A 27180-nucleotide genomic window follows, 5' to 3' on the forward strand; every position below is an offset into this window, starting at 1 on the left:
GTATTCATCGAACAAAGGCTTTCTGGTCGTCGAACTCACCGGAACCCTCTCGGTAATGGTCATCGGTAATCGTATAAAAGGACGCCTCAACTCGCTTTAATTCCCTCACCAAGTTCCAACTCTTCTCAAACACTCGCCACACCCATTCAACTCTCTGTTTCATTACCATGGCTGTCGTATCTCGCATCCAGACGCCTCGCCTCCACCCGTCGGGATTGCCGGAATCCCCTGTCCTCGAGGGCCCCGGTAATCCCATCGCCGAGCTCACTCGCCCTGAGCAGCCCTTCGGGATGTTCGTCGGGAATATTCTCACCTGGCGTCCGACTTTCAACATTTTCCTTGTCCGTCCCGATCCTCCCCACTACGTCGTCCTGCAAGAGGATATTTCGCGCATGCTGTGGACAGCCCTCCAGATTATCCACACCCAGCTTAGCGTTAACGACGCCATTGCCGACGCTGCTCAAGCCGTCGGTATTCGTCCGCCGCCCGCTTGGTTGCGCAACCCGCTGCACGAGGCATTCAACCCTTTGAATTGCTGCTTCCCCACGGTCGACGACGCTATGGCCGTGTTCCAGGGATTGCAAGCAGCCGGGAGCCAGGCAATTCGCTGGGCTGGAGAGTTCGTTCGGGGAGTTTACCGAATCCGCACGGGGCTTACTGGCACGCCCAGAATTGATCGCCCACTCCTGAAGTACCTGCGTAGCATTGGGTGGCCAGGTCATTACGATCCTAGTGGCTCGCGTCTTCAGCTCGATTCCAATACCGGTCGAGTTATCCTTCATCCCAGTCGGTTTAATACCGAGCGCTCGGTAATCCTGAGCCCTAGGAATGCCGAAGCTCCTACGGACTCAGCTATCGTGCCTCCAGGTCACGGTCGACCTCGCGGAAGATGCCACTCTTGCCGCGTTAATCATCACGAGGACACCAGCTGCGCTCCGTTCAGTCCTTCGGAGATGGATACAGAGAGTGGTGGGAGTACTTCGCCGAACGGACCCACCGTCATACTGTCGCCCGACTCTGAATATCACCCGGATAGTCCTCGTCGCTTCACATGGTCGCAGCTCGAACAGGACATCTTCGGTAGTGACAACGATACCGACGTCGGTAATCGCATTACCGAGGACGAAGCTGGGATAGCCGACGAAGATGATCTTGTCCTCGTAGAGAAGGGGGGAGTACAAGGGGGAATTCACGACACTAATTAAGCTCAATAAAGTGTCGTCGGTAATGATCTCGGTAATACTTCGCCGAAGCGATCGTCTGTACTTGTATTCTGCGCTTGATTGTACTGGTGGCCGGTTTCTTTTTATTCACGCATTTAATGACAAATCTTTTTGATCATTGAAAGCCGAGTAAAAGACATGTCATTCAGGGCTATCTACAGGCAAGTAAGAATCAAGAAAGTCTACTAGTACAAGTTCAAGAAAAATCAGTCTATCGCTACAAGGACAAGATCATTCATAGTCGTCGTCGTCGAAATCCTCTTGAGCGCGCCCTTTACCCTTCCCGCTATTTTTGCCTTTGCCTTTGCCGCGACTTTTCTTTGACCTTCGCACAGGACGAGAAATCTCTTCGGTCTCCATGCGATCCAAACGCTGGTTGATGCGTTCCAGAGCGTTCAAAATTTGAAGATTTACATTCTGTTGAGAATGTTGCTGTGTTGAAGGTCCAGGACCCGCTCCGCTGCCAGAGGCGTCCGGCTGAACATCCAACTGTCGGCGAAGAAGATTGAGGACGACCGGAAGGTCATCATCGGCCACTTCATCGTGACTCGGCAAATCTGTATCATCGGTAAAGAATTGAATACCGAAAATATAGATAAGAACTTACTACGGCGAGAAGACCGCGAACCCTCAGTAGTCGTAGACGGAGGTGGTAATGCCGAAGTATTCGAGCTTGGAGTATTCACGGCATCAACAGGACGAGGTCTCACTAATCAAGTTGATTAAACCTCGTATTCGGCAAAGGAAGGAATACTTACCGAACTGATGAATCTCAAGGTCGAAGCCCACGCCCAAGCATTTCGAGTAAATAGGGGCGTACTTGGAGCCGGGAACTCCACCGGATACGCTGCATTTGACCTTACGATCGCGGCAGTTCCAGCACGACGACCCGCTAAACTCGCGAGTACATTCGGTAAAGCCCATCTTTTTGCAGGCTAGGCAACGTTCTTCACCAAAGTTCTGAAAAAGATGTGTCAGTAATCAGTCGGCAAAAGGTTCATTTTTGAGACTTACTGATTTGGGATACAATTCGTTGTTCATGAAGAACTGGCCTTGAGAGTTCAAGTACCAGCGGTCGTTACCGATAGACCCTTCAACGAGAATCTCGGCTCCTGATTGGACGTCTTCGCCAAGGTCGTCGAAGGCATCCTCGTCTTGCTCATCTTCCTGCATGTTGAAGTCCTCTTGCGCTTCGACATCAAGGAAATCCTCGGCATTACCGACGGAGTGCGTCCCATCTTCTGAAGTGCACCAAGCACGAGGGAAGCACTCGACGTCAGGATGAGCCGCCAGCCATTCGGCAAGATCAGCCTCTGGTTGACGATTTGCGTCAACCTCCAAGTATTCGCCTATAAGGAAGACAGGTGAAGAGGTCAGGAATAATGGAGAAAGGCTTGTACTTACCGATGGAAACGGGCATCCAACCGTTGGAAGTCCAACGAGACTCTAGCTCGTTCATCTCATCTTTGTCATCCCACAACCTGGCTGAAACCAGACGTCGGTGAAGGGACTTCTCGGGAACAGCATTACCGGAAGAATCTTCCTCGGGATATTGCCATTCCCGAAATTCTTCAACCCAAGGAGGAAGCTGAACTTCGCCTCCTTGAGACTCGATCCAAGCATCTAAGGTCTGCATGAAGTGATCGTTCTAGAACCCTCGATTAATACGAGCAATACCGAATCGGCAAAGGAAACGACTTACCGACAAGATGTGGAATGCTATATTCCCAATAGCATGCCAGTCGAAGGGACTCTCTACCAGAGACCTAAAGGTACGGTCAAGACCGTCGAGAATGTGCACGTCCACGTGATCAGGGGAGTAGTCGGGGAGACCTATCAGACCAGCCGCTTGAAGACTCAGGAAGTCGCCGAAGGAGAGAGTTCCAACCATTTTGCGGAGTCGGGAAATGAAGTCTCTAGCGAGTGAGTTGAGGCAAGGGGGGATATGTTATGGGAATATCTCCGAAATCCCAAGTCCGCCTTATATGCCTCAACTCACAAGCTATTGTTAGAATCTCCGCTATTGTCGGAAGGGTCCATTAGATAAGCACAATGGACTCCTAGACTATTGGTTGAGGACGCGCCTCGGCAATAACCGGTAATCTACGGAGTTTGCCGAAGTGCGCTTTAGGACTTCAATACCGAGGGTAGGAGGGATCGAGTCTCCGAAGTCTATTAACTACCAATAGAGGAATCGCCGAAGGATCACCGAGGACTATTGACCATCGGTAATGGGAACACCGAAGGATCCCCGAGGAAGGCAGGGTTGACACTTCGGACTTAGCTCGGTGAGGACTTAGGCTGTGGATTCTGACACGTCTCAAGTACAGTACGTAGGATAGCCTTGAACCGCTTATAGTACACAGGATTGAGGACTCGGAAATGTATATAAGACGAGACGAAAGACTGCGGCAATCTATCTACACTCTTTACCGAAATTCACCTTGTGTGCCACACGAAGACTTGCTTCGCCCCGAGTGCTAAGTTAGCCATACTAGCCACTCGACCACTCTCACTGAGTTCTTACCGACGCGCTCTAAGACCTGTGATTGTGAGACCTTACTTAGTACAGTCCTCGCGCTACTAGTAAGGTCTAAGTAACTTCAACTGACTACAAGAGTCGGGTTCATCGGAGAAGGTTCATCATACTGATCAACGTTCTAACATCGCTTCTCGGTAATCATTTATTACCGACAATTCGGTAACTGCTCTACTAGACTTAAGCATTACCGACGCTTCCTTCTGAGTTACCGAGTATTGAATACCTCGGTAATCTATTCATTTAAACATACAACTTCGTTACTATTCCTCTGTAACAAAGGAGACATCCTCTACTCTATTGCTCGACTTCAAGTAACTGGTTACCTTGAAGTAAGTATTATACTAATCCTAACCCAGACTCCAACAGTTGTGGCCTGGCTGCTGGCTGATACATCACAGACGGATACCGCCAGTGGCGCTTTACAATCTCCGTATGTCCTCAAGTCGTTCGCTGCGCATCTCGCTGCGATACAAGGCAGTCGCATCAAGCCTCACGAAATGGGGCCGGCACGTGGTGCGCTTGCACTTGCAGCGACTGCGGTAAGTATACTACAATCCCATTGCACGATTGTAACCTGACAAATCATCTACAGGTACAGTACGTCTTCACTACGTGGAGGACAGGAACCCTCGACAAGAGCCTGGCCTTCAACGGCGATACCTACAGCTCTATCACCGACTACTGGTACGCGAAGTCAGTGGCGAAGATGATTGCCCGCGGCAAGTACAAGCGGTGTCTTGACTTGGCCGCTACATACATCGAGGCTTCGTGGATGCCACACGTTGTGGATGACGATGATGACATCTCTGTCTGCGATCCTGAGACCCCTCCACAATCCGACCACGAGGATGGTGTTCAATAGTGTATGAATCCCTACGTGTTCGTGCTTCGCATACTCTACACATCAGGAAAATCCCCCCCTCGGAATTAGCATCAACACCGCAACATTCGCAGTATTACTGCGAATACTTGTGATTACTATGCATTGCAAAAGTCATTCGTGACATTCTCAATACTAATGCGAATTCTTACGTAAGATATGAACCGTTTCTGTATACCAAGTAATGTTCGCGTCATTGACGTCATTCACTGCGTCAGGCGCCAGGTTCACATACAGAACAGAAATAAGCATTATATTCCAGTGACAAACGAACATGGTGGTACTAATACAAGGTCAAAGGCTTTGGTACTAGTGATGTAGGTAGAATGTAGTACATTCATCGAGGACATTCTTGCTCATCCAATGTACTGGAGGCTTACCCGTACCCGTACCCGCGAGGGTGGTACCCGCCCGGCGGGTACGGGTCAGTCGCGGGTCTCGCAGGTTGGCGCGGGTGCGGGATTGGCGACGGCTCAAGCGGGCAAGGAGAGCGGCGGACGGCGAGTGAGCGTGCGAGGACGCGCGCAATCGCGCGGGCAAGCAGGGCGTGGGCGTGCGGGCATGCGTGCGGGAAATCGCAAGCGCGAGGAGCAACTTGAAGTGAGTAGATAGATGAGTGGACGGGTAGGCCCTGCCTGCTGCCAGTTGCCGTGCGTATCCCGGGTACGTGCAGCCCGTGCTGCGCGCATGTCACCCGCTCGTCGGCCATTGTTGTGTGTGGGGCATTTGCCCCGCCCGCTGCTGGTCGCCGCGTGCGTTGCCTGTGCGGGCAGGCTGACCCGTTGCCTGCCGGTCCACTCACCTGCTGGCCTGCCTCCCCATCTATCATCTGTCTGCCCTCCTATTTACTCATCGGTCTACTCACCTGCCTGCGCGCTCTCGGCCTCGCCCCCACCCGTCCCTGCTGGCATTCGCTCGCTCGCGACCTTGTGTGCGTGGTGTCCGGTCGCCGGCCGTGCTTGCGCCCTGGGCATTTGCCGCGCCCGTTTGTGGTTGCCGTGCGTGTCGCCTGCGCGGGCAGCTCGGCGGCGGGCAGGCATGCCGCGTGCGTGCATGCGAGCGCGCCGGGTGTGCGATCGCGCAGGTGGGCGGTCGACAGGAGTGGGTGGGTGGGTATGTGTGCGCCTGCGCGGGGCGAGGGGCGTGGCGCATGACCACGACGAGACCTTCAGTACGCATGGGCACCGGTCCTACCAATATCTCTTCGTCAACGAGCTCGCGGTGAGACACTACTCACCTTTGGCGAGCCCGGCTCAGAGACGTTGATGACGAGACAACAGTCACAGTAGCTCTCAGTCGTGAAGTCGTTAACGCCCGGGTCTCGACCGGAGGAGAGCACGTGCCACGATGCCACCGCCACGTCAGGCGCTCCCACCTTGGTCCTCTGAGTCCTACCTCGACGACCACTCTCCGCTGTCTGCCGTCTCCTGCCCGCTCACCGGCATTACTTGTCCATGTCTCGCCCACGACAATACCTTGTCACTGCGCTTGATCGGCCCACATCCCAGCCACTTCCCTGGCAGTTTGAGCCCCACAGTCCGGCAGCCACCGCGCAGCCTCTACTACGTAACTGAAGGCTACTGGAACTATGCGTCGTCGTCGGACTATTCCTACGTTTACCTCATTCCGACAGGGCCCAGCCCAAACCTTCGACCGTCTTCGGTATCCCGTACGAATCTCACATAACGTCTCGTTCTATTCATCCTCACTTCCTCTGCAGATTGTCGTCCTCGCCTCAAAACCCGCGTTCGGACTTATGAGTCATCAGGTATGTAGACTGACAAGTACATGTACATCCGTACTCTGCTCATGACTGTCGTAGGGACCAGCTCGGCGTGATCACTTGCGCGCTGTTCGCGCAACACAATCTCTGACAGCGCGCAGCTGATGTTCGCCTAGATCAGGCCATGGCCAAGCACCCCAGCTGCCATGTCGGACTGATCACACCAGCTAAGTGAGTCTTTCCCGTTCTCCTCTGGAAATGGTTGTACACCTGAAATTGTTTGTATCCATGCGCGAATGTGAGCACGCCCACGACACGCAGCCAAGTGCGGCGGCGGTGAGTTTGCGTTGTTGTGTCCGGATATCTGCGCTCTCTTCCGTCAACCGTCTCCTCCGCCTCGCCCTACAGGCCGCCTGTCTCGCCGCTCTGGCCAGCGTGGGTAGTTCATATAACGTTGTTGAAGATAACGTACTCTGTCATGTTGCTATTGTTATCGTTTGCTCGTCTCGGTGTGACTGTTCTCTCTGATTACTACCTAGTGCTCCCGTAATGACTGTATCTGCGTAGTGTGACTCTCATTAGGCACTTATGTAGTAGTACCTTCGAATGCAGTGCAATACACATTATGTTCTCTTCAGTATCCTGCGTGAATGCAAATAAGATGCTAGACTGTTGTGAATGTCTACGGAATACTGCAGAACAGATTGCTCATTACATAGGTATGTCAAGCAAATGCTTCGTAATTACATGTATTACGGAGTATTCATATTTCAACCCACCGGGACCAGGGAATTTTTGTCTTTACGAGAACAGAAAGAATAATCGTCGTTACTATCAATATCATGGAATAACATGATGTTCTTGCTAATTCACCAGAGGTATTTTTCCTGATGCATACTGTGCACAACCCTTCTTCAACAGCTCGGTTGATATTTACGCTATTTCCGGTACTCATCTACTGGTAGCTGAACAATGCATCTCTGTTTTCTGAAGTTCCTGGTGTGATCTGAGCGTTTCTGAGTAGCTGTGATCTTCTGACTTGTCTGAATTCATCTGGAATCATCTGAAAATATCTATCTGACGAACGAATTCTTCATTTTTTCGACTCCCTGAGAACTGATCATATGAGTGCTACTGATGCGTTCTGGACCATCCTGAGGGTCTCTGATTCCTCTGACAGGGGCCCTCAGAGGTTTTGCACGAAAACCTGATGCTTTGTGACGAATCGCCTATGAGCGCAGCCCGCCCCGCCGCTGTCCGACTTCCTAGTCAAGACATACTCTGAGTCCGGGACACCATGTCTCCGTACTCGACACTGCAAACGGAGGCCAGACAATCTAGTCACTCTCTCCCCAGGTTGATTGCTCCCTTCTCTCACTACCATCTCATTCAGCGGCGACACGACTCGTTGGGATGGGCAGGCACGTGCACAACGGCACTTATTCCCAAGGACCTCTTGGGAATCCTGGGTGGGCGGCGGTTGGGCGATGGGTGTGCTCGATCGGGCGGCAGATGCCTATGACGTGCGGTCGCAGCTGGCGTAGCGGGCAGCCCGCTGTCTCGTCTGCGACCGCACGTCATAGACGTCAGCGCTGCCTGCGGCCCTTTGCGAGCACGGGACACTTGAGCACTGCGCCGTGTCGCTGTGTACTTATGTAGCCACTGCCAGAGGGTGCTCTGAAATCACAGCTATAAATAGTATGATATAGGATGGCCGCTACTCATGTATACAGGCCCGCTACACGACGCAAGGGCGGATGGTGGTCGGCAGACACGCACGAATGACACTCATGTAGCTTTTAACGCGCACGCTGTGCCACGCTTTACCGCGATCTCCTCTATCGTCTTGCTGCGACGCTCACTCTGGGGCATCTAGCGCATACCTGCCGGGCCATGCAAGCAATGAGCGTGGCACTGGCTTCACGGGCAGTCGGATATCGAGGTATGCTGCACCCGAAAGCAGACATGCAGGGCGTTCCGCGTTTACCAAGAAGTCCAACTGTCTATGTGAGCTGTACATCTCGCGGCAGTAGCCACAGTGTGGAGGAACGACCGGGCCCGTTTCCGTTGCGTCTGCGTGTACGTTGAACCACGCGTTGACCCAGAGGACCTGGATCCAACCAGAACGCGACGTGCACCGCGCACCGTCGCAGTTGCGTGCCTCTCACTTGCGAGAACAGCATGAGGAGAGTCGTAGATCGACGATGTGCTCAAAGGCGAGGACAGAGTGGTATACGAGAGTTGCGCACCATCGGGAAAACCCCCTTTTGAGAATTCGTGGGAAGTTATGAATATTATGCAGAACAAAGCTAATGGCGACACATTCTACGGAACATAGCTAACGATCAATGCATTCTACGCAACATAGCTAATGATGATGCATTCCACAGTATTATCGGCATGACCAAAGGATTGCTGAGAATCCATTGTGGGGCTGTACATGACATAGTAATATATGTCTTAGTGTTGAACAAGTGATACAGACCGAAGAACATTGATAAAATTGTATCAATTCTACGATTCGGTGTACATTACATGAGTGCAGTCCTTTGTACTTCGACAGTTCAGACTATTCTAGAAATAGGATCAGGGTTTCCAGCGGTCCAAGGGTCATCCTGCACGGCCCTGGAAATGCGGCACCACTGCGTCTGCGCCCGCCGGTCTCTGGCCCTCCTCCCCACTCGCCCATCCCTACTGTTCTGGTCCAGCCTTCCTCCCCGCTCACTCACCCTCCGAGCCTTGCGCCCGCCTACTATTCTTGCCCACTGCCCTTCACGAATCACTTGCCCTTGCCCGTTCTTTCCTCGTGCGCATGCGGCCCGTTCGTCGATCGTGTTAGCGTGCTGGGCATTCGCCCTGCACGCTTGTCGTCGCCGCGCGTGTACCTGCCCTCTGTCCTGCTTGTCCGTGTGCGCGTGCATTCAGCAGCCGGGTCTGCGTGCTGGCAGCCCTCCCTGCACGCCGTCATGCCCGTGCCCGTGGTGTGCTCGTCAGCTATATTTGCATACGGCCGTCATCGGTGCCGCAGCGGAGCGAGCGCGACGCGATGCGGTAGAAGGGGCGGATACCCCAGGTGGTCACGCCGGTGAGGAGGAGCTTCTCACAGTAGGTGAGCTGGGCCCAGGCGGCGGGGAGGGAGAGCCCGTCGTAAACAACGCGCGTGCCGAGCCTGAGGGTGCTCCACCAGGCATTGGCGACAGGGCTCGTGGGCCAGAGCCAGTCCTTGCCGTCGGCGCGGTCGGCGTAGTGGGAGACACCGTAGTCGATGAGGGAGAGGCCGGTGTGGAAGCCGTAGGAGGGGAGGATGGTGGATTTGAAGATGCCAACGGTCATTGCGACGCTGAGTGGGCTGTCGCGCTGGATGGTGAAGTGCGCGTTGTAACCTAGACGCGATGGCGGTCAGAGGAGAGACAGTGGGAGGGAGACGGGTACGTAACGATACGATCCTGTTCGGCCATGGATTGTATGTGGTGGGTGCAGGTGAGAGGCTGAAGAGAAGGCGGGGTCTTTGAGGGCGCATGGCTGGCGCGAGCGGGCGCAGCAGGCCTGTGCTCCACGGCAGCACGGGGAAGGGGAAGTGCGTGAGTGCGTCACCGAGGTAGCTGTGGGGCGCGTCAGTGTGAGCGGGCTGCGTCACGTAGCATATATAGGGACGAGGACGTACTTGGGGTGCCGGACGATGCTCCACACGCCCTCGCAGTTGAGGACCATGTCGCCCATGCACCACTTCTCTGTCCCGCATTCTTGTCATCGCTGTGCGCCGTGTACTCACATGCGCTGTCGACTTGACGCGGGGCTGGACGGTCGAGTGGGCATCCGGGCGCGGGAGACGTGGAGGTGGAGGATCGACGCGAGAGTTGCGCGCAGAGTAAGTTCTAAGCGCCCAGCTCGGGATCTGCCGATGCAGGCCGCATACGGCAAGTCCGACAGCGCTTGCGTCCGTCCACTGCCAGCGCGCAAGTGCTGACCCTCCCTTCACTCCCTCCTCCACGATCTTGCCCTGCGCCGCTTGTTTGCCACTCGTCCGCGCCTCAAGATTATGAAGGGCGGCCGCTCCATGAAGAGACTCATGGGCCTGTCATACGTACAGGTACGCCGCGGCTTGTTCGACACGTCAACACGCGTCTATAGCGACAAGCTGGCAGCACTTAAAGAGCACCGACGACGCTGCAAAAGCGTCGTCAATGCGCTCACAAAGGACACGGTTACGGAGTAGAGGGATGGCGCGGCTGAGAGGCTGCACCAAAGGTATGCCGTATGTCCTGTTCGCGCTGCTGACCTTCCTCACAGCTTGACTCACCCTCCCTCCACCCTCCGGCCGAGTCCTGCCCGCGTCGCTATGACGCGTGTGTCTTGTCCGGTTTTCGCCACGTCACCGCCTATCCAGCTGGCGCGCACTCGGACTCGGTCGCCCAGGGCATATGGGACCCCAAGCTCGCCTTCTCCCGCACGCGCGCACTTGCAGCACTCGGCCCCTTCGGCACCGCATGTTGGCCGAGCGGCTGAGGCGCAAAGGACGTCGCCCGAGCGCGCACCAGTGGTTACCTCGCACGGTACGGTGTTGAGGAATAAGCTCGAGGGTGTGTTAAGGGGCGCCAAGGACTCGAGCAGGAGAGGAGGCAGAAGAGTACCGAGAGGAGATACACCAGTGCGTCCCTCCCCGGCATTCACTCTCTTGTGCCCGCTCACTCCGACCCTGACCATCAGCCGTGCCTAACACCCCTTCGCGTTCGCGTTCGCGCCCGACACGCCGACAGACGAGGTGGGGGCCACCGCGCCGGCAAGAGTAGCACTTCCTCCCCGATCGCTCCCGCGCTGTATACCATGTCTTCCGAACCGCGCCCGGCAACAACTGCCCTGTCTGAACGTGAAATCACGCCAATGATGCTGGCATTGGCTCTGACCGCGGTATGTCATGGTATCCCTTCTAGTATTGGCGATGCTTAGTGAGCACTTCACTTGTATCAGGTTGAAGCTGTCATATCGGACGCGCACCTTTAACTGAAGAAGTCTTCCGGATCTGGGCTCTCTCATCATACCCTCTGATGCGCGCAAATGATTCGTTTTGCGGAGTTCGCTATCAACGGCCGAAGTGCTACCGTCGAGTCATGCACTCGCTCTTCACAACTGCGATGTGCGCTTTTCTGAGCCTTCCTTATTTGTCTTCCCTAACGTCTGTCTTTGTTCAGCTTCGGCCACAACCTCCAAGTGCTGTCACAGTCCGGCGATGACAATGGGTTTGATTGGGAGCAGATGCCGGACGAGTAGTACCTACAAGAGACGGCGGATGCTGACGCAAGGACACAAAATAGATTTAAGGCTTGCTAATAGTACTTCATACGTTTGTCACATGTACTCGCTCCAACGAGACAGTAGTACTACCTCGCAATTCATCTGATTTTCCTGAAATATTCTGTCTGTGTGAGGCTTCTGACAACATGACAACATGAATAATGATGAATCATACGTGCTATATTCTTCAATCCGTGACACATAACATTGAGGTAGGTACACATAATGCACTCACATAGTCAATATATTATCTGAAATTCGTACAGAAGTTCGGGGGGGTAGCTAATTCCCTACAATATTCCGAACAGGTGAATAGTTGAAATTGTTCATTATTCCATACAATATTCCGCAATTTGACATATTCTGAAAAGGGGCTTTTCCTGATGACCTGCAATTCGATAGTGCAAGCGAGTGGAGACACGGAGTAAGGCGGGCACTGCGGATTCTGCGACGTTGTCATGTTAGTATGCGACGAACAAATGGCGTGGGCAGCGGACGCTCACTTCAGGTGCGTGAGCATACAGCGCTTAGGAGTGGTGCTCCCATACGAGCCTCTTAGGTGCCGCCCCGACTGCCAGCGCTGCATTGACGGCACGCTGCAGTCCCGGGGAGTGCGAGTCCGAGAGAGCAATGCGCTGGAGGGCGCGATAATCTTGCAAAAGGTAGCACTCCATGGCGAATGCCAAGGATACGTCCGAGTGCGATTCCGCACGCGTACAGAGCGCTTGAACGGTGTCCGCCGCGCAACGGGACGAAGCTGCGCGGTGCGCAGCGCCCAGTCGAGGCCGTTGTGGAATTGGACGTGTCGGAGGTCGTGAAATGTGCGGAGGAACGGCTGGAGGGGCGCAAACGAGAAAAATGAGTCGTGTCCAGAAGCAACGTGACTATGAGGGTGTATGCGACCAGGTCGTCTAGGAGAGTCTGATGCATATAGACGACTTGGTAAGCAGTAGTCGCGATCGACTGAGACCATGAGCTATCACTCACAGAGCTTGATTGGAGTAGCGGGGGCTCCTTGCATGTCTCGCGGGGCCAACTGAAGTGTGATCGTCGAGAGACAACGACTTGAGGTTAGACAGGGCACCCATGGTGAGGCGGAGAACACTTGCGTAACGAAAGTGGTACCAATAGAGAGGTGACAAGGATGAGGTATGCGAGGTAGCTCAAGAACGCGGAGTGAGGCGCACTCGGGGGCGCCGCCTAGTCGAGCAGCACGAACGCGGGGTGCTCCAACGCCGACAGCTCCGAGGCAAAGGTGCTACGCAAGAGCCAACAAGTAGTGGCCCTGAACGCTCGCTGTGAGCAGGAGTACAGTCTCTGAGGTGAGCACTCCTAGCACACGACAACGGCGCAGACATACCGATGTACCACGGAAAACTTCCGTGATGGCATCCCCGACGTAGAGCCCTCCTCACATCCTCCCCGTCCGTCGTATGGTCTCAGAAGAACCGAGTTTTGATTTTTGGGAGAGATCCTGGCTGCTTGCGCGTCGTGCTGATTTAGGAGCTTTGTATGTTGTATTAGGGCTGTTGAGGCTCGTCTCCGAGTCGCCAGGCGTTACCTCGACGGCCGCGCACAGTAAGGCGGCCTTTGGTTGTGTATTCCAGGTCGTCTGTTGTAAGTGACACTTTGAGAGATATGAGTACTGGAATGGGGAGGAGACTCGAAAAGAGCAAGGGCGGACATGGTGGACGGCAGACCAGGCAGGGGCGATGGTCGGGCGATGGGCAGCGCGAGTGTCAGTAAGTACTGTCAAATGTGCTGACAACGCGCGACACGGAGGACACGTGATGGACGTGCCCACCCTGCAAAAGCCTGGCGGTTGCGCCGCCACTACGTCCTTCTCATCGGGCTACTATGCTTGCTGCACCGACACTGGCGAATGTTATAATGACTGCGCTCCTCCCGCTACATCAGTGGATGCTCGCTCTGTTACCCCACTGTCTACACTGCCGCCATACCAGACCGCTCTCGAGTCTTACGGGATGAAACGGGCCCTACCTTGTATGCGTCCCATTTGAGTCGACGGCTGCATGAAATGTTGCTGCATACAATCTGCATGGCCTTCGATTGCATTGCTGCAATGCTCACTCAAACGGGAGATCACGACAGGGGACTCGGAACTGTGAGCCCGGGCCCCGTACGAAGGGTCCGTGTTGATTCTAGAACGCTCGTGAGTCGCTATCACTTCCTATGCACGTGCAGTCCGTTTTACCTGCGTAGCTCGGATGGCAGTCATCACTATGAAACGGCTCGACGGTTTGAATGCGTACCCTGGATTCTCTGATGGTGGATGATTGTCCGGGAGTGAAGGTGATAGCGGACGCGATTAGTGCGGTAAGCGTAAGTAGCTCGTTCTCATTCTGCCTTCACACAGTCCATCCCTGACATCCCTGGTTCTCTACTGGCTTCCGATTTGCATCACTGACGTGGTCGCTACCTCAACTCACGACTCACTTAACCATATTACGTGAGTATACCTCCGCCTAACTCAAACAACACTCATGTAGCCTCCTACGCGCACGCTATTGCAGGTTTTACCACATCTTGTCTTTCGTCTTTCTGCGAGGCACAGGGCGGAGCATCTAGCGCGTACCTAGATGATCGCCGGCGCCCCTCTACTTTGTTCGCCACGTCTGTTCAGTGTCCTGCAGTGGACATCTCAAGACAGGCAGCTGGGCGGCGAGGCGCGTGACGCCGTCTCAGGTGGAACTACTAGGTGAGTCACTCTCAGCTTATTCTACTTTTTGCGAGCAGAGATGATATGGGCGATGTTAGCGCGTCGTGTGTCACGACTCAGGCGTTCAGACAACGACGCAAAGCCAAGTAGCGAGCAGGCACTACTATCCGTCTTCCTGTCCTTGCAGGCTGTTGTGTGTGCCACGAGAGGTATTGAATAGACGCGGGGGCTGATTGCGCAGCGAGTGTTTACTCTAGCTGGAGGTTGTGAGCGCGAACACCTGTGAGCATCTTTTATGGGTGATGGCTATCTTGTCAAGTATGCCACTGATATATCACACTGTAGCTCCTCTCGCGCAGGCAGTGCGGCACTGTCAATGAGTTTCACTACACATTGATGCGGATGTGGAGAGTCGAAGGTTCTGAGGAGCCGAGCGTGCCGAAGCACATATAGTGGGTTGCTACATCCGGTGCGCGTCCCTTAGACATTGTTGCGGTGTCGGTCTGAGCTTCGGAATGGACAGAACATTTGCGGAACCCAGCTGGCCATAACATTCGATTTTGTACCTGTCCGTCCTTCCCTCACCACGTACCAAACGTAGGACATAGTCAGTCGTCAACCTCGGCTGTGGATCAGAAGCATGCTCTGACGGGTGCTAAATTCGAAGACACTGCTCATTCGTTTTCATAGATTAGTATCAGTCTGCTGTCGCGCGTTCACTGTGAAAACTCATGCGGAATCGTGTACGATCCTCGGTACGATCTCGAGGGACTGTCTTCACTTACACGTCACTGAGCGTGCTCGCGCTGGCTCCCGTCGCCTCCACGGTCGAAGATGCCCTAAACAAATATGATAGAGGCTGGTAGGGATTGCTGCGTACCGGATAGCAGGCCGAGACTAGAAGGTTTCGGCCTTGTTGAAGGACAGGGGCGAAGTCTTCCCGTCGGTCGCTGGGCGGGCGCCTCTTGAAGACCAGTGTGCTTGTGCTCCCTCCCGTCGCCTCCATGGTCGAAGATGCCCTAAACAAATATGATCAGAGGCTGGTAGGGGTTGCTACGTACTGGATAGCAGGCCGACACTAGAAAGATGAGCTCGTTACTGCAGAGAGTTGAGAGTATTGCTGAGCTGAAAGCTTCAAGTTACGTGTCAGTCACGTGACTGCCGATTTGCCATGAATGTATGTTCTGGATATAATCTCGTTTCTTTTTTTTCATGTTCTATAACAACTCAAAGTGCTACAAACCCATACACTGATGTCATATTACAATGTCCAACAAGGCAGGCATGAGCGAAAATCCAGAGCGTATACAGCGCGAGCGAGAATCGAGAGCGTAGACAGCGCGGACAAGTATCGCGAGCAAACAAACACAGCAACAGCGCAAATCAGGACCAACAACACGAGGGTAACACAAGAAGAGGGTGCTCTATTGTACAACGAGCGATAGCTCGTAATATATAAAGGTGTCAATGTGATAGGGGAAGGGTAAATACCAGGTTGGTCCATGACTTGCAGGCAACGATAGAAGAATAGCGATGATGATCAGACGACCCGGATGACGCACTGACATGCCAATGAGATGATGAACGGACAACAAGTATGAGATTGGTAGCGACTCACATCTCCATCGACAGCATGCGGGCCAGCACTCGGGCCAGCACTCGGGCCAGCGCGACGTTCGTCGTCAGCGGCGGCGTTTGAGGTGCCTCGCTTGCGTTTCAAGGCTTGCCTGGCTCTCGCGAACTGATCCTCGAAGGGCGACCTGGGACGTGCCGAGGGCCTCGCCGCTTGTACCACCGCCTCCTGTACCTCACCGATGTGCTTCTCAATTCGCCACTGGGCGGTGCTCTTGGAGCTGGTCTGCAGTGTCTTGACCATTCGTTGCAGCATTTTGTGCATGTTGATGCGCAAGTCGATGGGTTGAGCAGCGCGGCCGCAAATTGCCTTCCAGTATTGCTCCATCTCCTCCCATGCTCCTTCCTGCGTGTCCGAGTGCGAGATGGGTTTGGCGACATCCGAGTCCTCGATGTGGGCATGGAGAACGTCAAGGTCCTCCTGACTCGGGAGACGGGCGACCTCTTCTATCGCCTTCTCAAAGAACAGGTCCTGGAAGGTCTCTGAAAGACAGTCGAGCTGCCTCTGGTAATCGCGCGCGACGTTCCCCAGGAAAACATCACGACGCTCCTGGTCGGCGCCTTCGTATTCATTGAGGAGAGCCTAAACATTGCTGTCAGCTAGGCAGTGATCCCAACAACGACTGAACTTACAATTCCAAGACCCGCCTCCAGGTACTCAACCATGTCGGCCTTGCGCTCCACTAGCTCAGTGAAATTCTGCACCTGATCGTCGTCAGCTATATTGACGTGGACCCAATAGGCCCGCATGGCACCGTGCCAGATGTACGAATGTCCTTCGGCTTTGCAGACCCACGGTCCAGCACCCTGTATCAAGTGCTTGCTGTAGTCAAAACTGTGTTTGTCGAGCTGATGATCGGTCTGCATCCGTCTGAACATGGCATCGTTGAGCTCCATGTTTTCCCCCTTGCACAATGAGGCATTCCGATATTGAGCCGACTCCTTCGACTTCCCGGCAGGGGATCGATAGGGTTTGGCCAGGCTCGACTCGAACGTCTCGCGCAACGCAATGACGTTGACAGAGCACAGTTTCTCGAGAGGGGTTGTCCTGCCTTCACGCATCGCGGTCGCCCGGTCTTTGATGTAAATCAGGGTCTACTTAGCGTCAGCGGTGGTAACTGTTTGATCGATTGTAAGGTCTACCTTGGTGAACCCTCCCTTGCTAGTGGGGCGTTTCACGTTCATCGTCCCTGAGCCATCTGCCTGTGCAGCCGTCGCTGCAGCCGTCGCCTTGCGCGGCCTCGGCTCAGGCGTGTAATCCGGCTGTGAGAACATGATCTCATCAAGGCTCACGAGGTCATCCGTGAGCTTCGTGCGCAGTGTCGTCAAAACGTCGGGAACCTTCTGCGTAAGGACGTTATGACTCTTTGCGTCGGAGTAGAGCTGTGTGGTATCTCCGCCGAAAACCACCTTCGGTGCCATGATTCTCTTCAGGACTCTTGGGACCGGGTGGATAATGTCGAGTGCGTCCTCAATGTGCGCATTACGGATGCTAACCATCTCCTGATGATTGTGACTGAGTGATACAACCATGAGGACTTGAGTGTCCGTGCAGTACTCCCACCTGCGCCAATCTGATTAGCGAAACAGAGATTGGAGTTGATTATGTAATAATTTACTCAAGGTAACTGAATGTGAATTCTTCGTCCAAAAATTGGCAGAGCTCCTGCCAGTCGCTTAGGCTGAAGTCCTTGACGGTCTGCGCATGCGACGCACTGTCAGAAATGAGACGCTTTGCGGCCCACCATTTGGCTCACCTTTGAGTAATAACGCTGAAAGTGTAGGAGCACTATGTCAAGATCCTCGCCAAAGACCTTGTGCACGACGTCGGGGAACAGCTCTTTGGGGAAGATCGGTGTTGGTTTGTACGGTGGTGATTCTGCCTTCTTGGGGGCAGCTTGTGCTATCGTCCTGGATGTTGGCTGAGGGTGCTTGACACAGACTGTTGTGTACACACCTGGCTGAGCGTTGGTAGGTTGAACGATCTTGGACCGAGGACAAAAAATTTGTTTGGGACCTAATACTTGCATATGTGAGTTGGTTATGACCTCAAATCCCATCGTCTAACGAGCTCACCATTCTCGGCGGGCTTGCAGTTGTGGTCACCGCACGAGTTGAGTTGGAGCTGAGAGAATCTCTGAGCGCCCCCGTCCCTCGAGTCGACCTCATTATCTCTGAACGGCTCGACATCCAAGAGGGGGCTAGCCTGAGGGCTGGGGGAACGAGAGAGGGGGGATTGAAGGGCAAGGCGGGAAGGGGTTGTAGACATGGCAGATGTAAGAAGTCCTCTTGTAAGTCAGGAGAAGACCGGAGGATAGACGAACAGTCGGAGCACCACATAAAGGGACGGGCGTGACCAGGGCGTGACGGGCCCAGGTTGCCACCAGCCACCGGCACTGCCTACGGCTTCAATACGGCCCTCCACGTGCTCCACACCTCTGCGCCAGCCGCCTTGTCAACATTCTATGCTGCTTCTATCTCTCATTGTGCGGTCGTATGCGAGAGTTCTCGGTCCCACTACGCCCATTTCGCCTGAGCTTGTCGACGCCCGGATGGGATGCCCTCCTTCAATGCTCCTCCGACTCGGGACCCTCCCTGCCGACAGAGTGAGTCACTCGTCCGGCAAGAGCGTGTGGCGTGGGAGCGAGCCGCCTCCGCGAGGCGGCTCGCTCCCACGCCACCGGATGCGCCGCCGAACCTTCTAGGCATAAGAGCAGGAGACAAAGACCGGTCAGTCCTCTGGGATCAGCCAGTGCGCGCGAATAATAGTGTCCAGCGAGCGTGCTTAGACTACAGCCTTCAGGCTATCCCACCAAGAGCGTGATGCCGAGGATCGGTAGATGCGTTGCTGGACACCCGGCGCATAGAGGCAAGTGGGAAGCGGCGAGCATGGCGAGAACAGAACCTGGGAAGGCGATCTTAGCGTGTCTGTTGCAGAGTGCATAGGGCACCAGTGGAATGGTGTGCCTCGTGTCCGGCGATGCCGTTGCAGAGTGACTATGGCCAGGATGGCATGCAGAGGAGGAGGCGGTCGCAAGTCGTGCGCGAGGACGAGGGCCGGGGAAGACGACGCGTACTGCACGTGATGGGCGCGTTCGCCGACGAGGCGGTCGCCCAAGGCGTCCTCTGCCTCGTCCTCCTCCTCAGCGCCGCATCGGCTCTTGCTCACTGCTATGCCTCGTCAGGCTCAGGCTACCCTGTTCGAAGAAAACAACGCGCGGTACCTTCAGTCAATAACACCAAGAGGTACACACGTATCGCCCGGGTCGCACGACGGAACAGGTCGCTGCGACCAGAACACGCGCTTCGCCTCAACCAGCTGCCCTCTCAATAGTCGCGTCAAGTGAGGTCAAGTGGTACCGCGTTGAAGATGGCGCCCTTCCGCCAGGCGTCCAGGCAGAGAAGACGGGAGAGCTCAGAGTCGACGCATGGGAGCCCTGTGAGAGCGGGAGGCGGTGATGACTGAGTGACGAGACTGTGAGTACTATTGTTTGATATGCGAGCAAGTACATACAGTGCTGACTGGCAGCTTACCTGTCTACGCAGCTGCTGGTGCAGCGGCGGCAGAAGCAAGCCCGTCGGCCGGGCGCGAGGTACGAGCATTGCTATCTCAAGGGTAGCATACACGGCCGTTCGGGTTTTGATCTCGTGAATGCGGTGTCACCGATTGTAACGGTCGTCGCGAAGTAGGTTCAGACCTGGAAATATGACTTTCGTTCACATCCCCTCTTGCTTGTCGCAATGTGCTCAACAGAACATCGTATGTTATATCGAAGTGCGATGATATTCACAACAATTTAAGCAGACGTACGGGAGGCGGTTTCGTATCGCACGAACTGGAATACAATACGATACAGACAATAGACAGCAACACTCCGTCGCGGAAGCTCCAGGCAATCTGGTCGGCGAACACGAGTGTATTGTATCACACACTCGATAAGCCCGTATGTATGCATCAAGATCTCCGGGAGCATAACTTACAAGTCATCACGAGCAGCTGTAGCGAACACACGACTACACGAAACATCAGCCCATCGCAATCTAGGAAACTGTTCGTGCACCGGGAGAACCGTCTATCATCGGTCAAGGGTCGTCCAAGATCGTCCTACACTGGTTGCCTGCGGTAAACGTCAGCATGCGGCCGCACGACAATAGCTTCCCGTAGCTCACTTGCAATGACAGCGCCTGAAGGGTTTTGAAAAGCCATGTTGTGTTCAGCGACGCGTATATAGCATACAGCGGCTCCAGCGGCTCCAGCCTGATGGCATACGCAAGCAGGGCAAGCAGTACAGGCCACGACGTCGGACTTGGGGGCGGTGGGAGTTTACTTCTCTCCGGACATGGCACGGCATTCGGTATCTGTGCTTCCACGCCGCTTGGATGTTGCCCACGACTCTTGGATGTTTCCCACGACTCTCGCAACATCGCACCGACGGCCTGTTGCGATATGGGGGAGGGGAAGTCCCAAACACGGAGGTCGAGCAGATCGACGGCGCGATAGTCCGGCCAGAGGTGATTGAGGCCATCCGAAGATGATGACGAGGACGCGTCCGAGAGTGACATCGCGCAGGGCGCCTACATGGTTCTCCGAGCGACCAGACCGTCAAGACGTGGCTCCGTCGGGTGTAACGCCCCAGTCAAGATCATTTGAGCGGTCGACGCATCTGAGGTTCGGGAACGCGCAGAGGAACGACTGGAGGGGCGCAAACGAAGGGAGCTGAATTGTATCGAGACAGAGTGTGCTGAAACGCGTGTACGCGACCAGGACATTGAGAAGGCTCTGGCGCAGATACTCTGCAAAACGAGTTGTCGAGTGGTAGTCGCAGCAGATAACCTATAAGCCATCTCTTACATAGTAATGTCTTGTTCCGGGCAGCGGGAGCCCCTCTGTACATTGTCCGGGTCGCGTTGTGCCAAGTGAACGGTGATGGCGTAGAAACAGAGCAACTCTAGATTGGGCAAGGCAGTCAGGATGGACTGGAGGACTCCGCGCGACGTGCGCGACACCGATGGGGAGACAAGCATGCGACAGACTTGAGGTAGACAAGGTAGCCGACAAACGCGGGCATGGCTTCCCTCGGGGATGCTGCCTAGTCGAAGTGCGCGAACGCGAGGTGATCCGGGAAGCGGCGGCCGGGCACGCATGGAGAACGTACGCGCGTACATCGTGCCTACGCGCTCGAGGAGCTGTCTCGAGCGCGCCGAGTGCACAGTGGTAGGATTGCCGGACATGAGCCTCACACGAAGTCATTAATCGCAGAGCTGGAGTGCCGCCTGTCGTTGCACGCTGGGCAAGGTCCACGCCGGGATACGAGGGAGCACCGGGCGACCGGGAACAGTACGCGAGGAGCTGGACGAGCTCCTTGGAAGGGCGGGCGACGCATCGCTAGATCTAGGTACTCGACACGCTTCAGTTTTGGAGGAAGACCAATGTGGATTGAACGCACCTGGAACAGATGGGTGACCGAAATGTGGTCCTGTTACCCGTCCTTTCCTCTAGCGTCCTGCAGGCTCGGTCGTGAACGATATGTTAGACGACCCTCGTGACTTGATGCACAGTTGTCATGTAGATCGGCCAATAGAGCTGTATACCGCGTCCAACGAGCCGACCTGCGAACTGAGGCTGCGATGAAGTTTCAGGCTGTCGCTCGTCTGGGCCTTGGGCCGGCACCCGCTGCGCGTAAATCTCAGCTTTCGCAGAGCTTGGTAATTCGTCAGGATGTCTCACCAGGGGCGTTGCATGCACTCTGCTAGACACCCGGCGGATGGATTCATAAGGGAAGAGCGAGACGGGGGAGTACGGAGTCCATCGAACTAAGAAAGCGAACTCGCGAAGTACTACGATGGAGCAGATTCCCTCCGGCTTTCTGTGTGCAGAGGACGGGATAGTGCGCATGCAACAATTAAAGCACACTCGAAGAGGCGGTCGGTGCACAAGAACGACGAGAAGACGACTCGGACGATGCGCGCTGCACGTGACGGGCGCGCTCACTCCGATTCGGATTGGGTCGCCCAAGGCCGTGTCCTTCCTCCTCGTCGCTCTCCTCAGCGCCGCATCGGTGCTCACTCACTGCTGCGCATCGTCCCTGTCGTCAGGCTCAAGCGACTTCCCTCGGTACAGGAACCCTAACCTCTCTGTCCCGCTCCTCCCGATCGCCGACGGCCTGGTCTCCGACTGTCCGGTTCAGCTCTGTCCTCCTACCTACACAGCGCATCTACATTCTCTGGTATTGATGACGCGACATGTAAACATACGCCCAAACGAATACATCGAGAACTCCGTCGTTGGCCTCCCTGAATGGATGCACCGCCGAGTTTACTGGCGAGGTTACCTGCGGTCAGCTTGCACAGTCCGCCGCACGATAGACCGACCCTGCATGTCAGTCCGCTCACAATACCGCTTGAGTCCTGGGATATCCAGGACCTGGACCCGCCAGGAGGTGAGCCTCTACACTGAACTTGGCTGACCTTCCCCGCCTCTTACGCCGTGCTCCGCGATTGCTCACTCAGTCTCCTGCTTGTCTCGTTTATATGCAGATATCCGCGACATTTCTGTCAACCTGTCAACGCCCCAGAACTTCACTCGCAACATAGACCATATTGATCTTTGTACACATATCGCTCAACTCATTTACGAACGTGAGTGCCGGTGCCTTTGCCCGCGTGTCTCAGCTCGCTCAATTGCTTGCGCAGGCAACACTACCGTCACGCGCAGGTCCTATTCAGAGGCATATTCGAATACATCCCGGCATGTGTCGCCATCCTTGACTAGGCTTATACCTTTAGCTGAAGTCTCCCGGTCTGCCCAATCCGTCTGTATGACGATGATTACCTGTGTATCATGCCATGCAGAAGCCGTTCCCCAGCTACTCCGCCCGCCTAGTGAAACGGCACAAAGGAAGGTCTGGGCCGTCGAGAGGTGCGCGTCGGCACACTGACAACGCATATATGCACTTACATGCTCCGCTGTAGGGCATATCCTGAACAGGCGAAGACGACTGCTGCAGAGACACGCCGTACCTTCGCCCTAGCACTATCCTGCCCTTGACGCTCGGAGGTGCTTTCGTCTCGAGTCGCACTCTCAGGCTCTCCTTTCCCGCAGGTGAGCTCTGCAATTGTTGTCCTGAGGTCGCCGCGCTGCTGCAACACCCCGTTAGTCGTCTATCGTTGATTGACGACCTCTTGCACCTACTCGCTTTCGATTTTCCGGGAGTTCGACGATGGCTCAGTCGAGAGGCTGATGGACAAAGTCGTCGTGATCGGTGCGTCTCTTCTAGTCCGATTGTCTGCGACGCCGGCAGTGCTTCTCGCACAACGGAAGAGTGCTCGTGCGCATCCGTACGCACTAGTACTTCCTTCTTGTCACATTGACACTCAGCCGTCATCGTCGTAGTAGATGGTGTATGCTACTCGTCGAGGCATGGTGCAGTCTAAGGTGGCCCGACGAGTCCAGTCGACGGCTACTCAGCGGCTTACCGGGTCCTTCCTCTGTCGAATATCTGCAATTGAATGGCTTTGATCCGGACATGCAACGGCGCGAATAACACGGAAGGAGACGCGAAGGTAAGCTCATCCCCTCAAGACTATGCTTTTGATCAAGAGTGTCGTCGTAACCTGTCATTGTAAATAACAATCATATCCGTCCATGAATATCCGACCATGGATCGTACGACGTCCTGCGCGACCAACTGCGTCTGCCCGACCCCTTCACGCCAGTGTCCGTCTCTCCCATTCCCTCGCGAGATTCGTTCTACTGTTCCGTTCTTACGGATTCGTTTTCTTCGACATCCTCGCCTCCGCGATCGTCTGATTTGTCCTCTACGGGAACATGCATTACGGGAACATGCAATGTAAGTGCGCCGTTGCGAGGTATGACATTGGGCCACTTACCACTGGGCATAGACGCGGGAACACAGGTAATACGCTCATAATAACCGTCCGCTGAAGCGAACCGCAACTCCACTATTCCGCGATCCAACCACGGCGTAAAGAGATTGATCATGTAGGCTTTGATCGTGGCTACCAGGGCGGGATTGTCCTGTATGTTATCGACGCAGAAAACAACCTCTACGAACTTGTCGTAAGCATTGAATATCTCGCGCGAGAGAATGGTGTGAAAGGCAGAGACGGACTCGGCAGGATCTGGTGCCACGGGCGTCCATCTATGATTTTGTGAAAGCACCTCAGGCTCGAGGTGAGCTAGAGTGAACCAAATCGACACGTGCTGCAGATCCACGCTGACGATGTCTGATAGCACGGCGGTGAGAGCACTGTGTATCTTCTGTGGCGATGGGGCAACGTCCCGAAGGGATATGTATACCCTTTGCAGAGACGTATTCCCTGCGAGTGACGGAGTGGCCTCGACATCTACAAATGGAATCAGTTGGCAGTCAGACACATGTACGTACTACACATGGAAAGCTGACCTGGGTCCGCCGAACACATCCACACGAGACTCCTGAGCCGATGTCCGAGTGCATGGAGCACACGGCTAGTACATGATAGAAGTGCGGCAGATGGTGGGCCTGCAAGATGGATACGGAAATAATGCAGTTTGCTGTACCATATAGGGGTAACAAGCAGCTGCAGAAGCTGCAGCGCGGATCGATCGGGGACGTCCATAAGGGCAAAGATTTCCCATGAGTGTATATACGTGTTCTCCGTACGCGCAGGAACTGTCTCCTCGAGTGTGATCATGGGGCCCGAGGCAAATTGGTACTGTGCTGTGAATGAGGTGAGGCGGCCAAAAGGCGCTAGCCATTGCCAAAGAGCTGAGGCCGAAGTAAAGAATCGCAGGTCAAGGTCGAGGCGGGTCACAGTGGATGAGTTTGCGGCTACCATATGCAGCAGAGCTTGGGCCGTTGTTCCTTGGTAGTCCGAGGACACGTCAGGATACTCTGGCCCGCCATGTCCGGAACCGCAAAGATCAATAGACTTGAGCCTATGTGAACGGGCTCGGAGAGCGATGTGGTCGGGGACCGATCCCGGTCTGAGGGGGTGCTGTAGTGTTACGTTGCGAAAATACAGCCACGTAAGGCTGGGAAGGGCATTGATCACCCTGCGAAGATCCAGCAGACTGCGAAACCTGCAGTCGTACATCTGTAGGCTTGAGATGCTGGTGTAAGAAGACAGATAGACGAAGAAGCTATCGTGCGGTGTCTTAGTTGACCAGTCAAGGTCAACAAGATGCACGAAATCCAGTTCCGGTAGTATCCATACAGGAATGAAAATCGGCCAAACGTGCGCGAACGGCTTGCTGGCGTTGTCGTAGATCCACAATTGTTGGAACCGTTTGCGATATGGCGCATTACGATGGGATGTGAGTGTATGCGCATAGTCTTGCAGGGCCTCTCGGGTTCGCCAGGTGATGTTATGCGCTGGCAGAAGTCGCCGTGCAGCATGATACCAAGCGGGGCAAATGCGCGTGCAGCTGACCGCTAGCTGGACCGGTTCGTCCCAGAGGAATTCGCAGATGCGCTCGATCAGCTCTTGCGGGAATCGCGGACCCGTATCGCTGAGAAAGCACAAAGCCATGAATCACGTATTCACCCTAATCCTCCGGGAGGAGGAGCCGTGGGTCACGCACCTTAAGTATATGGGTTGCCTGAACAGAATCTCAGTATCAGGACGCCACTCGGATGCTGAGCCTGAGTCCTTCTCCTCCTTCCCGGAATCCTTGCCCGTCAGCTTGTCAGGGATGCTCTCTGCATCAGCAATCTCCTCCTCGATGCGCTCGATCTTGTCCACCGGATCGTCCATCGCAGCCGCCGTGAATGATCGAACTAAATAGCAAATGAGTCAATACAATTCAATCATATTGGCAGCTTGAAGATGAGTATATCAAACGCACCACTTGCACTATCGCTTAATCAACGTCTGCTGCTTCAGAGCGTTGCTTGCCGTGAGATTGAAGGCGAACCGCTTGCGCGTTGTGTAGTCACTGTCCCGGGTATGCCCACGTTAGACTTGATCACATACTCGTTATGCCGCACACAGCTTACCTAGCTAGCTCGCGGTGTTCGTTCAGACAGGAATCAGGATTGAATGTACACGACCCAGATGTGGCCACAATGACAAAATCGACGATCGGTGTGTTGTCCGCGACGGACTCGGATGCGAGACGTGGATGGATGTTACTCTGGGGTGGCTGTAGCGACTCGAGAACACGATGGGCCAGGTCGACTTGGTCGAGAGGAGGGCACCGTTTTAACTGCGAGGCATGTCCATGCGATGTCGGTACACGCCGAACGGCGCCATTGTATGAGGGGATTACCGCCTCATGTTCAAGGGCAGCTGAGAAGCAGCTGTGCATTTAGGTTCGCGATTACCCACACGCTACGCCATACGTTGCGCTCGGAAATGATACGCATACCGTCCTAACTCCTCCCCCAAGGGCACATTGTGAGTACATCCTGTACGCATGGAGACGTTCACGTACCTCATATCCATGAGACATATTCGCGTACTACGCTGCTACGCACAAGAACAGTGCAGAGTGGGGCGGACGGCACAGGAGCGCCCTTTATCAAATGGAAGACCTGTCAAAGTGGTCGAAGGTTGTTGTATGAGCACTGGGTTCGAGATAGAAGGCCAGTAGTTCCGCACCGTGTGTCTCCCCAACAACGCAGAACTCACTTACAGTTATGGGGCAGTGACTCCTCAGGCCGCGCACATAGAAGACTGCTGCGCTAACGGTGTCCTGCGACGTGTCTTCGAGTCCCCTTATGTTATTTGGAATACATGGACAGCTAAGTGTATCCTGGAGGACGATAATAAGTGCGCAAGTGATGGTGCACAGAGAGGAAGCTGGATGATGTCAGCGCGCTGACAACGCGACACGCAGTCCACACATGACGGACGCGTCTTATCCACTCGCCGACTGGTCAACGTTCAACGCCGTACCCAAGCCGTACCGTCTCCTGAGTCTCTCATCACTACAACGCGTCTTCTGTAAAGCAGCTCTAGTAGCTTGGGGCACCCTCTATCACCATTCACCAATCGTCCGATTGCAGATGGCGCAGGGTTCGCCCCTTCCGACAGAGGTCCCCTTCTGACCGCGCGGTGCAGCCCTCCCCGACGCCGTCGAAAGAATCGTTAAACCACGCGACAAGACAGGCGACGTACTGCTACTGATGGGTACGTGTCTGCCTCTTCAAATGGCTTCACTCTGTCTCAGTGAACTCAACGGCTCACCTCGTACTTTACAGG

At 54.8% G+C, this 27180-nt stretch overlaps 9 protein-coding genes across 9 annotated transcripts; 2 read left to right on the forward strand and 7 right to left on the reverse strand.

Annotated features, from left to right (window-relative positions):
* Positions 1-167: 167 nt before the first annotated feature.
* Positions 168-1205, forward strand: C8Q71DRAFT_727395 (uncharacterized protein; the record flags this gene model as incomplete). The annotated part of the gene is made up of 1 exon (XM_047921851.1): positions 168-1205. One exon carries the CDS (start codon positions 168-170, stop codon positions 1203-1205), a length of 1038 nt encoding a protein of 345 aa, XP_047773953.1.
* A 249-nt stretch (positions 1206-1454) lies between these two features.
* C8Q71DRAFT_862406 (uncharacterized protein) lies at positions 1455-3114 on the reverse strand (the record flags this gene model as incomplete). Its single annotated transcript, XM_047928024.1, has 6 exons — positions 1455-1780; positions 1831-1932; positions 1982-2183; positions 2238-2572; positions 2628-2871; positions 2926-3114. The coding sequence occupies 6 exons, from the start codon at positions 3112-3114 to the stop codon at positions 1455-1457; spliced, it is 1398 nt and encodes a 465-aa protein (XP_047773954.1).
* Positions 3115-5008: 1894 nt separating this feature from the next.
* C8Q71DRAFT_727398 (uncharacterized protein) lies at positions 5009-6918 on the forward strand (the record flags this gene model as incomplete). The annotated part of the gene is made up of 6 exons (XM_047921852.1): positions 5009-5245; positions 5667-5758; positions 6154-6307; positions 6366-6413; positions 6523-6599; positions 6777-6918. The coding sequence occupies 6 exons, from the start codon at positions 5009-5011 to the stop codon at positions 6916-6918; spliced, it is 750 nt and encodes a 249-aa protein (XP_047773955.1).
* Positions 6919-9362: 2444 nt separating this feature from the next.
* Positions 9363-10079, reverse strand: C8Q71DRAFT_886041 (uncharacterized protein; the record flags this gene model as incomplete). The annotated part of the gene is made up of 3 exons (XM_047928573.1): positions 9363-9751; positions 9801-9970; positions 10033-10079. The coding sequence occupies 3 exons, from the start codon at positions 10077-10079 to the stop codon at positions 9363-9365; spliced, it is 606 nt and encodes a 201-aa protein (XP_047773956.1).
* Positions 10080-15880: 5801 nt separating this feature from the next.
* On the reverse strand, positions 15881-18241 carry C8Q71DRAFT_862410 (uncharacterized protein; the record flags this gene model as incomplete). Its single annotated transcript, XM_047928025.1, has 7 exons — positions 15881-15901; positions 15959-16555; positions 16606-17067; positions 17116-17536; positions 17592-17671; positions 17730-17989; positions 18049-18241. The coding sequence occupies 7 exons, from the start codon at positions 18239-18241 to the stop codon at positions 15881-15883; spliced, it is 2034 nt and encodes a 677-aa protein (XP_047773957.1).
* Positions 18242-19479: 1238 nt separating this feature from the next.
* Positions 19480-20090, reverse strand: C8Q71DRAFT_362247 (uncharacterized protein). Its single transcript, XM_047918083.1, has 3 exons — positions 19954-20090; positions 19784-19904; positions 19480-19670 (listed from the first exon to the last, which is right to left on the reverse strand). The coding sequence occupies exons 1-3, from the start codon at positions 19997-19999 to the stop codon at positions 19583-19585; spliced, it is 255 nt and encodes an 84-aa protein (XP_047773958.1). The 5' UTR covers positions 20000-20090; the 3' UTR covers positions 19480-19582.
* Positions 20049-20535, reverse strand: C8Q71DRAFT_862411 (uncharacterized protein; the record flags this gene model as incomplete). The annotated part of the gene is made up of 2 exons (XM_047928026.1): positions 20049-20090; positions 20143-20535. 2 exons carry the CDS (start codon positions 20533-20535, stop codon positions 20049-20051), a joined length of 435 nt encoding a protein of 144 aa, XP_047773959.1.
* On the reverse strand, positions 20511-21519 carry C8Q71DRAFT_362245 (uncharacterized protein). Its single transcript, XM_047918082.1, has 3 exons — positions 21420-21519; positions 20825-21364; positions 20511-20766 (listed from the first exon to the last, which is right to left on the reverse strand). The coding sequence occupies exons 2-3, from the start codon at positions 21221-21223 to the stop codon at positions 20548-20550; spliced, it is 618 nt and encodes a 205-aa protein (XP_047773960.1). The 5' UTR covers positions 21224-21364; positions 21420-21519; the 3' UTR covers positions 20511-20547.
* A 1938-nt stretch (positions 21520-23457) lies between these two features.
* C8Q71DRAFT_911229 (uncharacterized protein) lies at positions 23458-26112 on the reverse strand. The gene is made up of 6 exons (XM_047929122.1): positions 25974-26112; positions 25823-25912; positions 25559-25754; positions 24399-25486; positions 23863-24339; positions 23458-23790 (listed from the first exon to the last, which is right to left on the reverse strand). The coding sequence occupies exons 3-6, from the start codon at positions 25729-25731 to the stop codon at positions 23723-23725; spliced, it is 1806 nt and encodes a 601-aa protein (XP_047773961.1). The 5' UTR covers positions 25732-25754; positions 25823-25912; positions 25974-26112; the 3' UTR covers positions 23458-23722.
* Between the last annotated feature and the right edge of the window lie 1068 nt (positions 26113-27180).

Source organism: Rhodofomes roseus, assembly GCF_022264815.1.
Source record: "Rhodofomes roseus strain CIRM-BRFM 1785 chromosome Unknown C8Q71scaffold_30, whole genome shotgun sequence".
Classification (NCBI taxonomy): domain Eukaryota; kingdom Fungi; phylum Basidiomycota; class Agaricomycetes; order Polyporales; family Fomitopsidaceae; genus Rhodofomes; species Rhodofomes roseus.

Excerpts from the sequence above, each read along its gene's own strand:
- C8Q71DRAFT_362247 (XM_047918083.1), bottom strand. The coding sequence starts at position 19,999 with ATGTTTCGTGTAGTCGTGTGTTCGCTACAGCTGCTCGTGATGACTT. Across the intron at positions 19,905-19,953 it reads ACAGCTGCTCGTGATGACTT|TGTGTGATACAATACACTCG; the intron begins GTAAGTTATGCT and ends GGGCTTATCGAG. Across the intron at positions 19,671-19,783 it reads GCGATACGAAACCGCCTCCC|GTCTGAACCTACTTCGCGAC; the intron begins GTACGTCTGCTT and ends TCATATTTCCAG.
- C8Q71DRAFT_362245 (XM_047918082.1), bottom strand. The coding sequence starts at position 21,223 with ATGACTTCGTGTGAGGCTCATGTCCGGCAATCCTACCACTGTGCACTC. Across the intron at positions 20,767-20,824 it reads CCGGAACAAGACATTACTAT|AGTATCTGCGCCAGAGCCTT; the intron begins GTAAGAGATGGC and ends CTCGTTTTGCAG.
- C8Q71DRAFT_911229 (XM_047929122.1), bottom strand. The coding sequence starts at position 25,731 with ATGGACGATCCGGTGGACAAGATCGAGCGCATCGAGGAGGAGATTGCT. Across the intron at positions 24,340-24,398 it reads GATGTGTTCGGCGGACCCAG|ATGTCGAGGCCACTCCGTCA; the intron begins GTCAGCTTTCCA and ends TTCCATTTGTAG. Across the intron at positions 23,791-23,862 it reads TCCCGCGTCTATGCCCAGTG|AGGACAAATCAGACGATCGC; the intron begins GTAAGTGGCCCA and ends ATGTTCCCGTAG.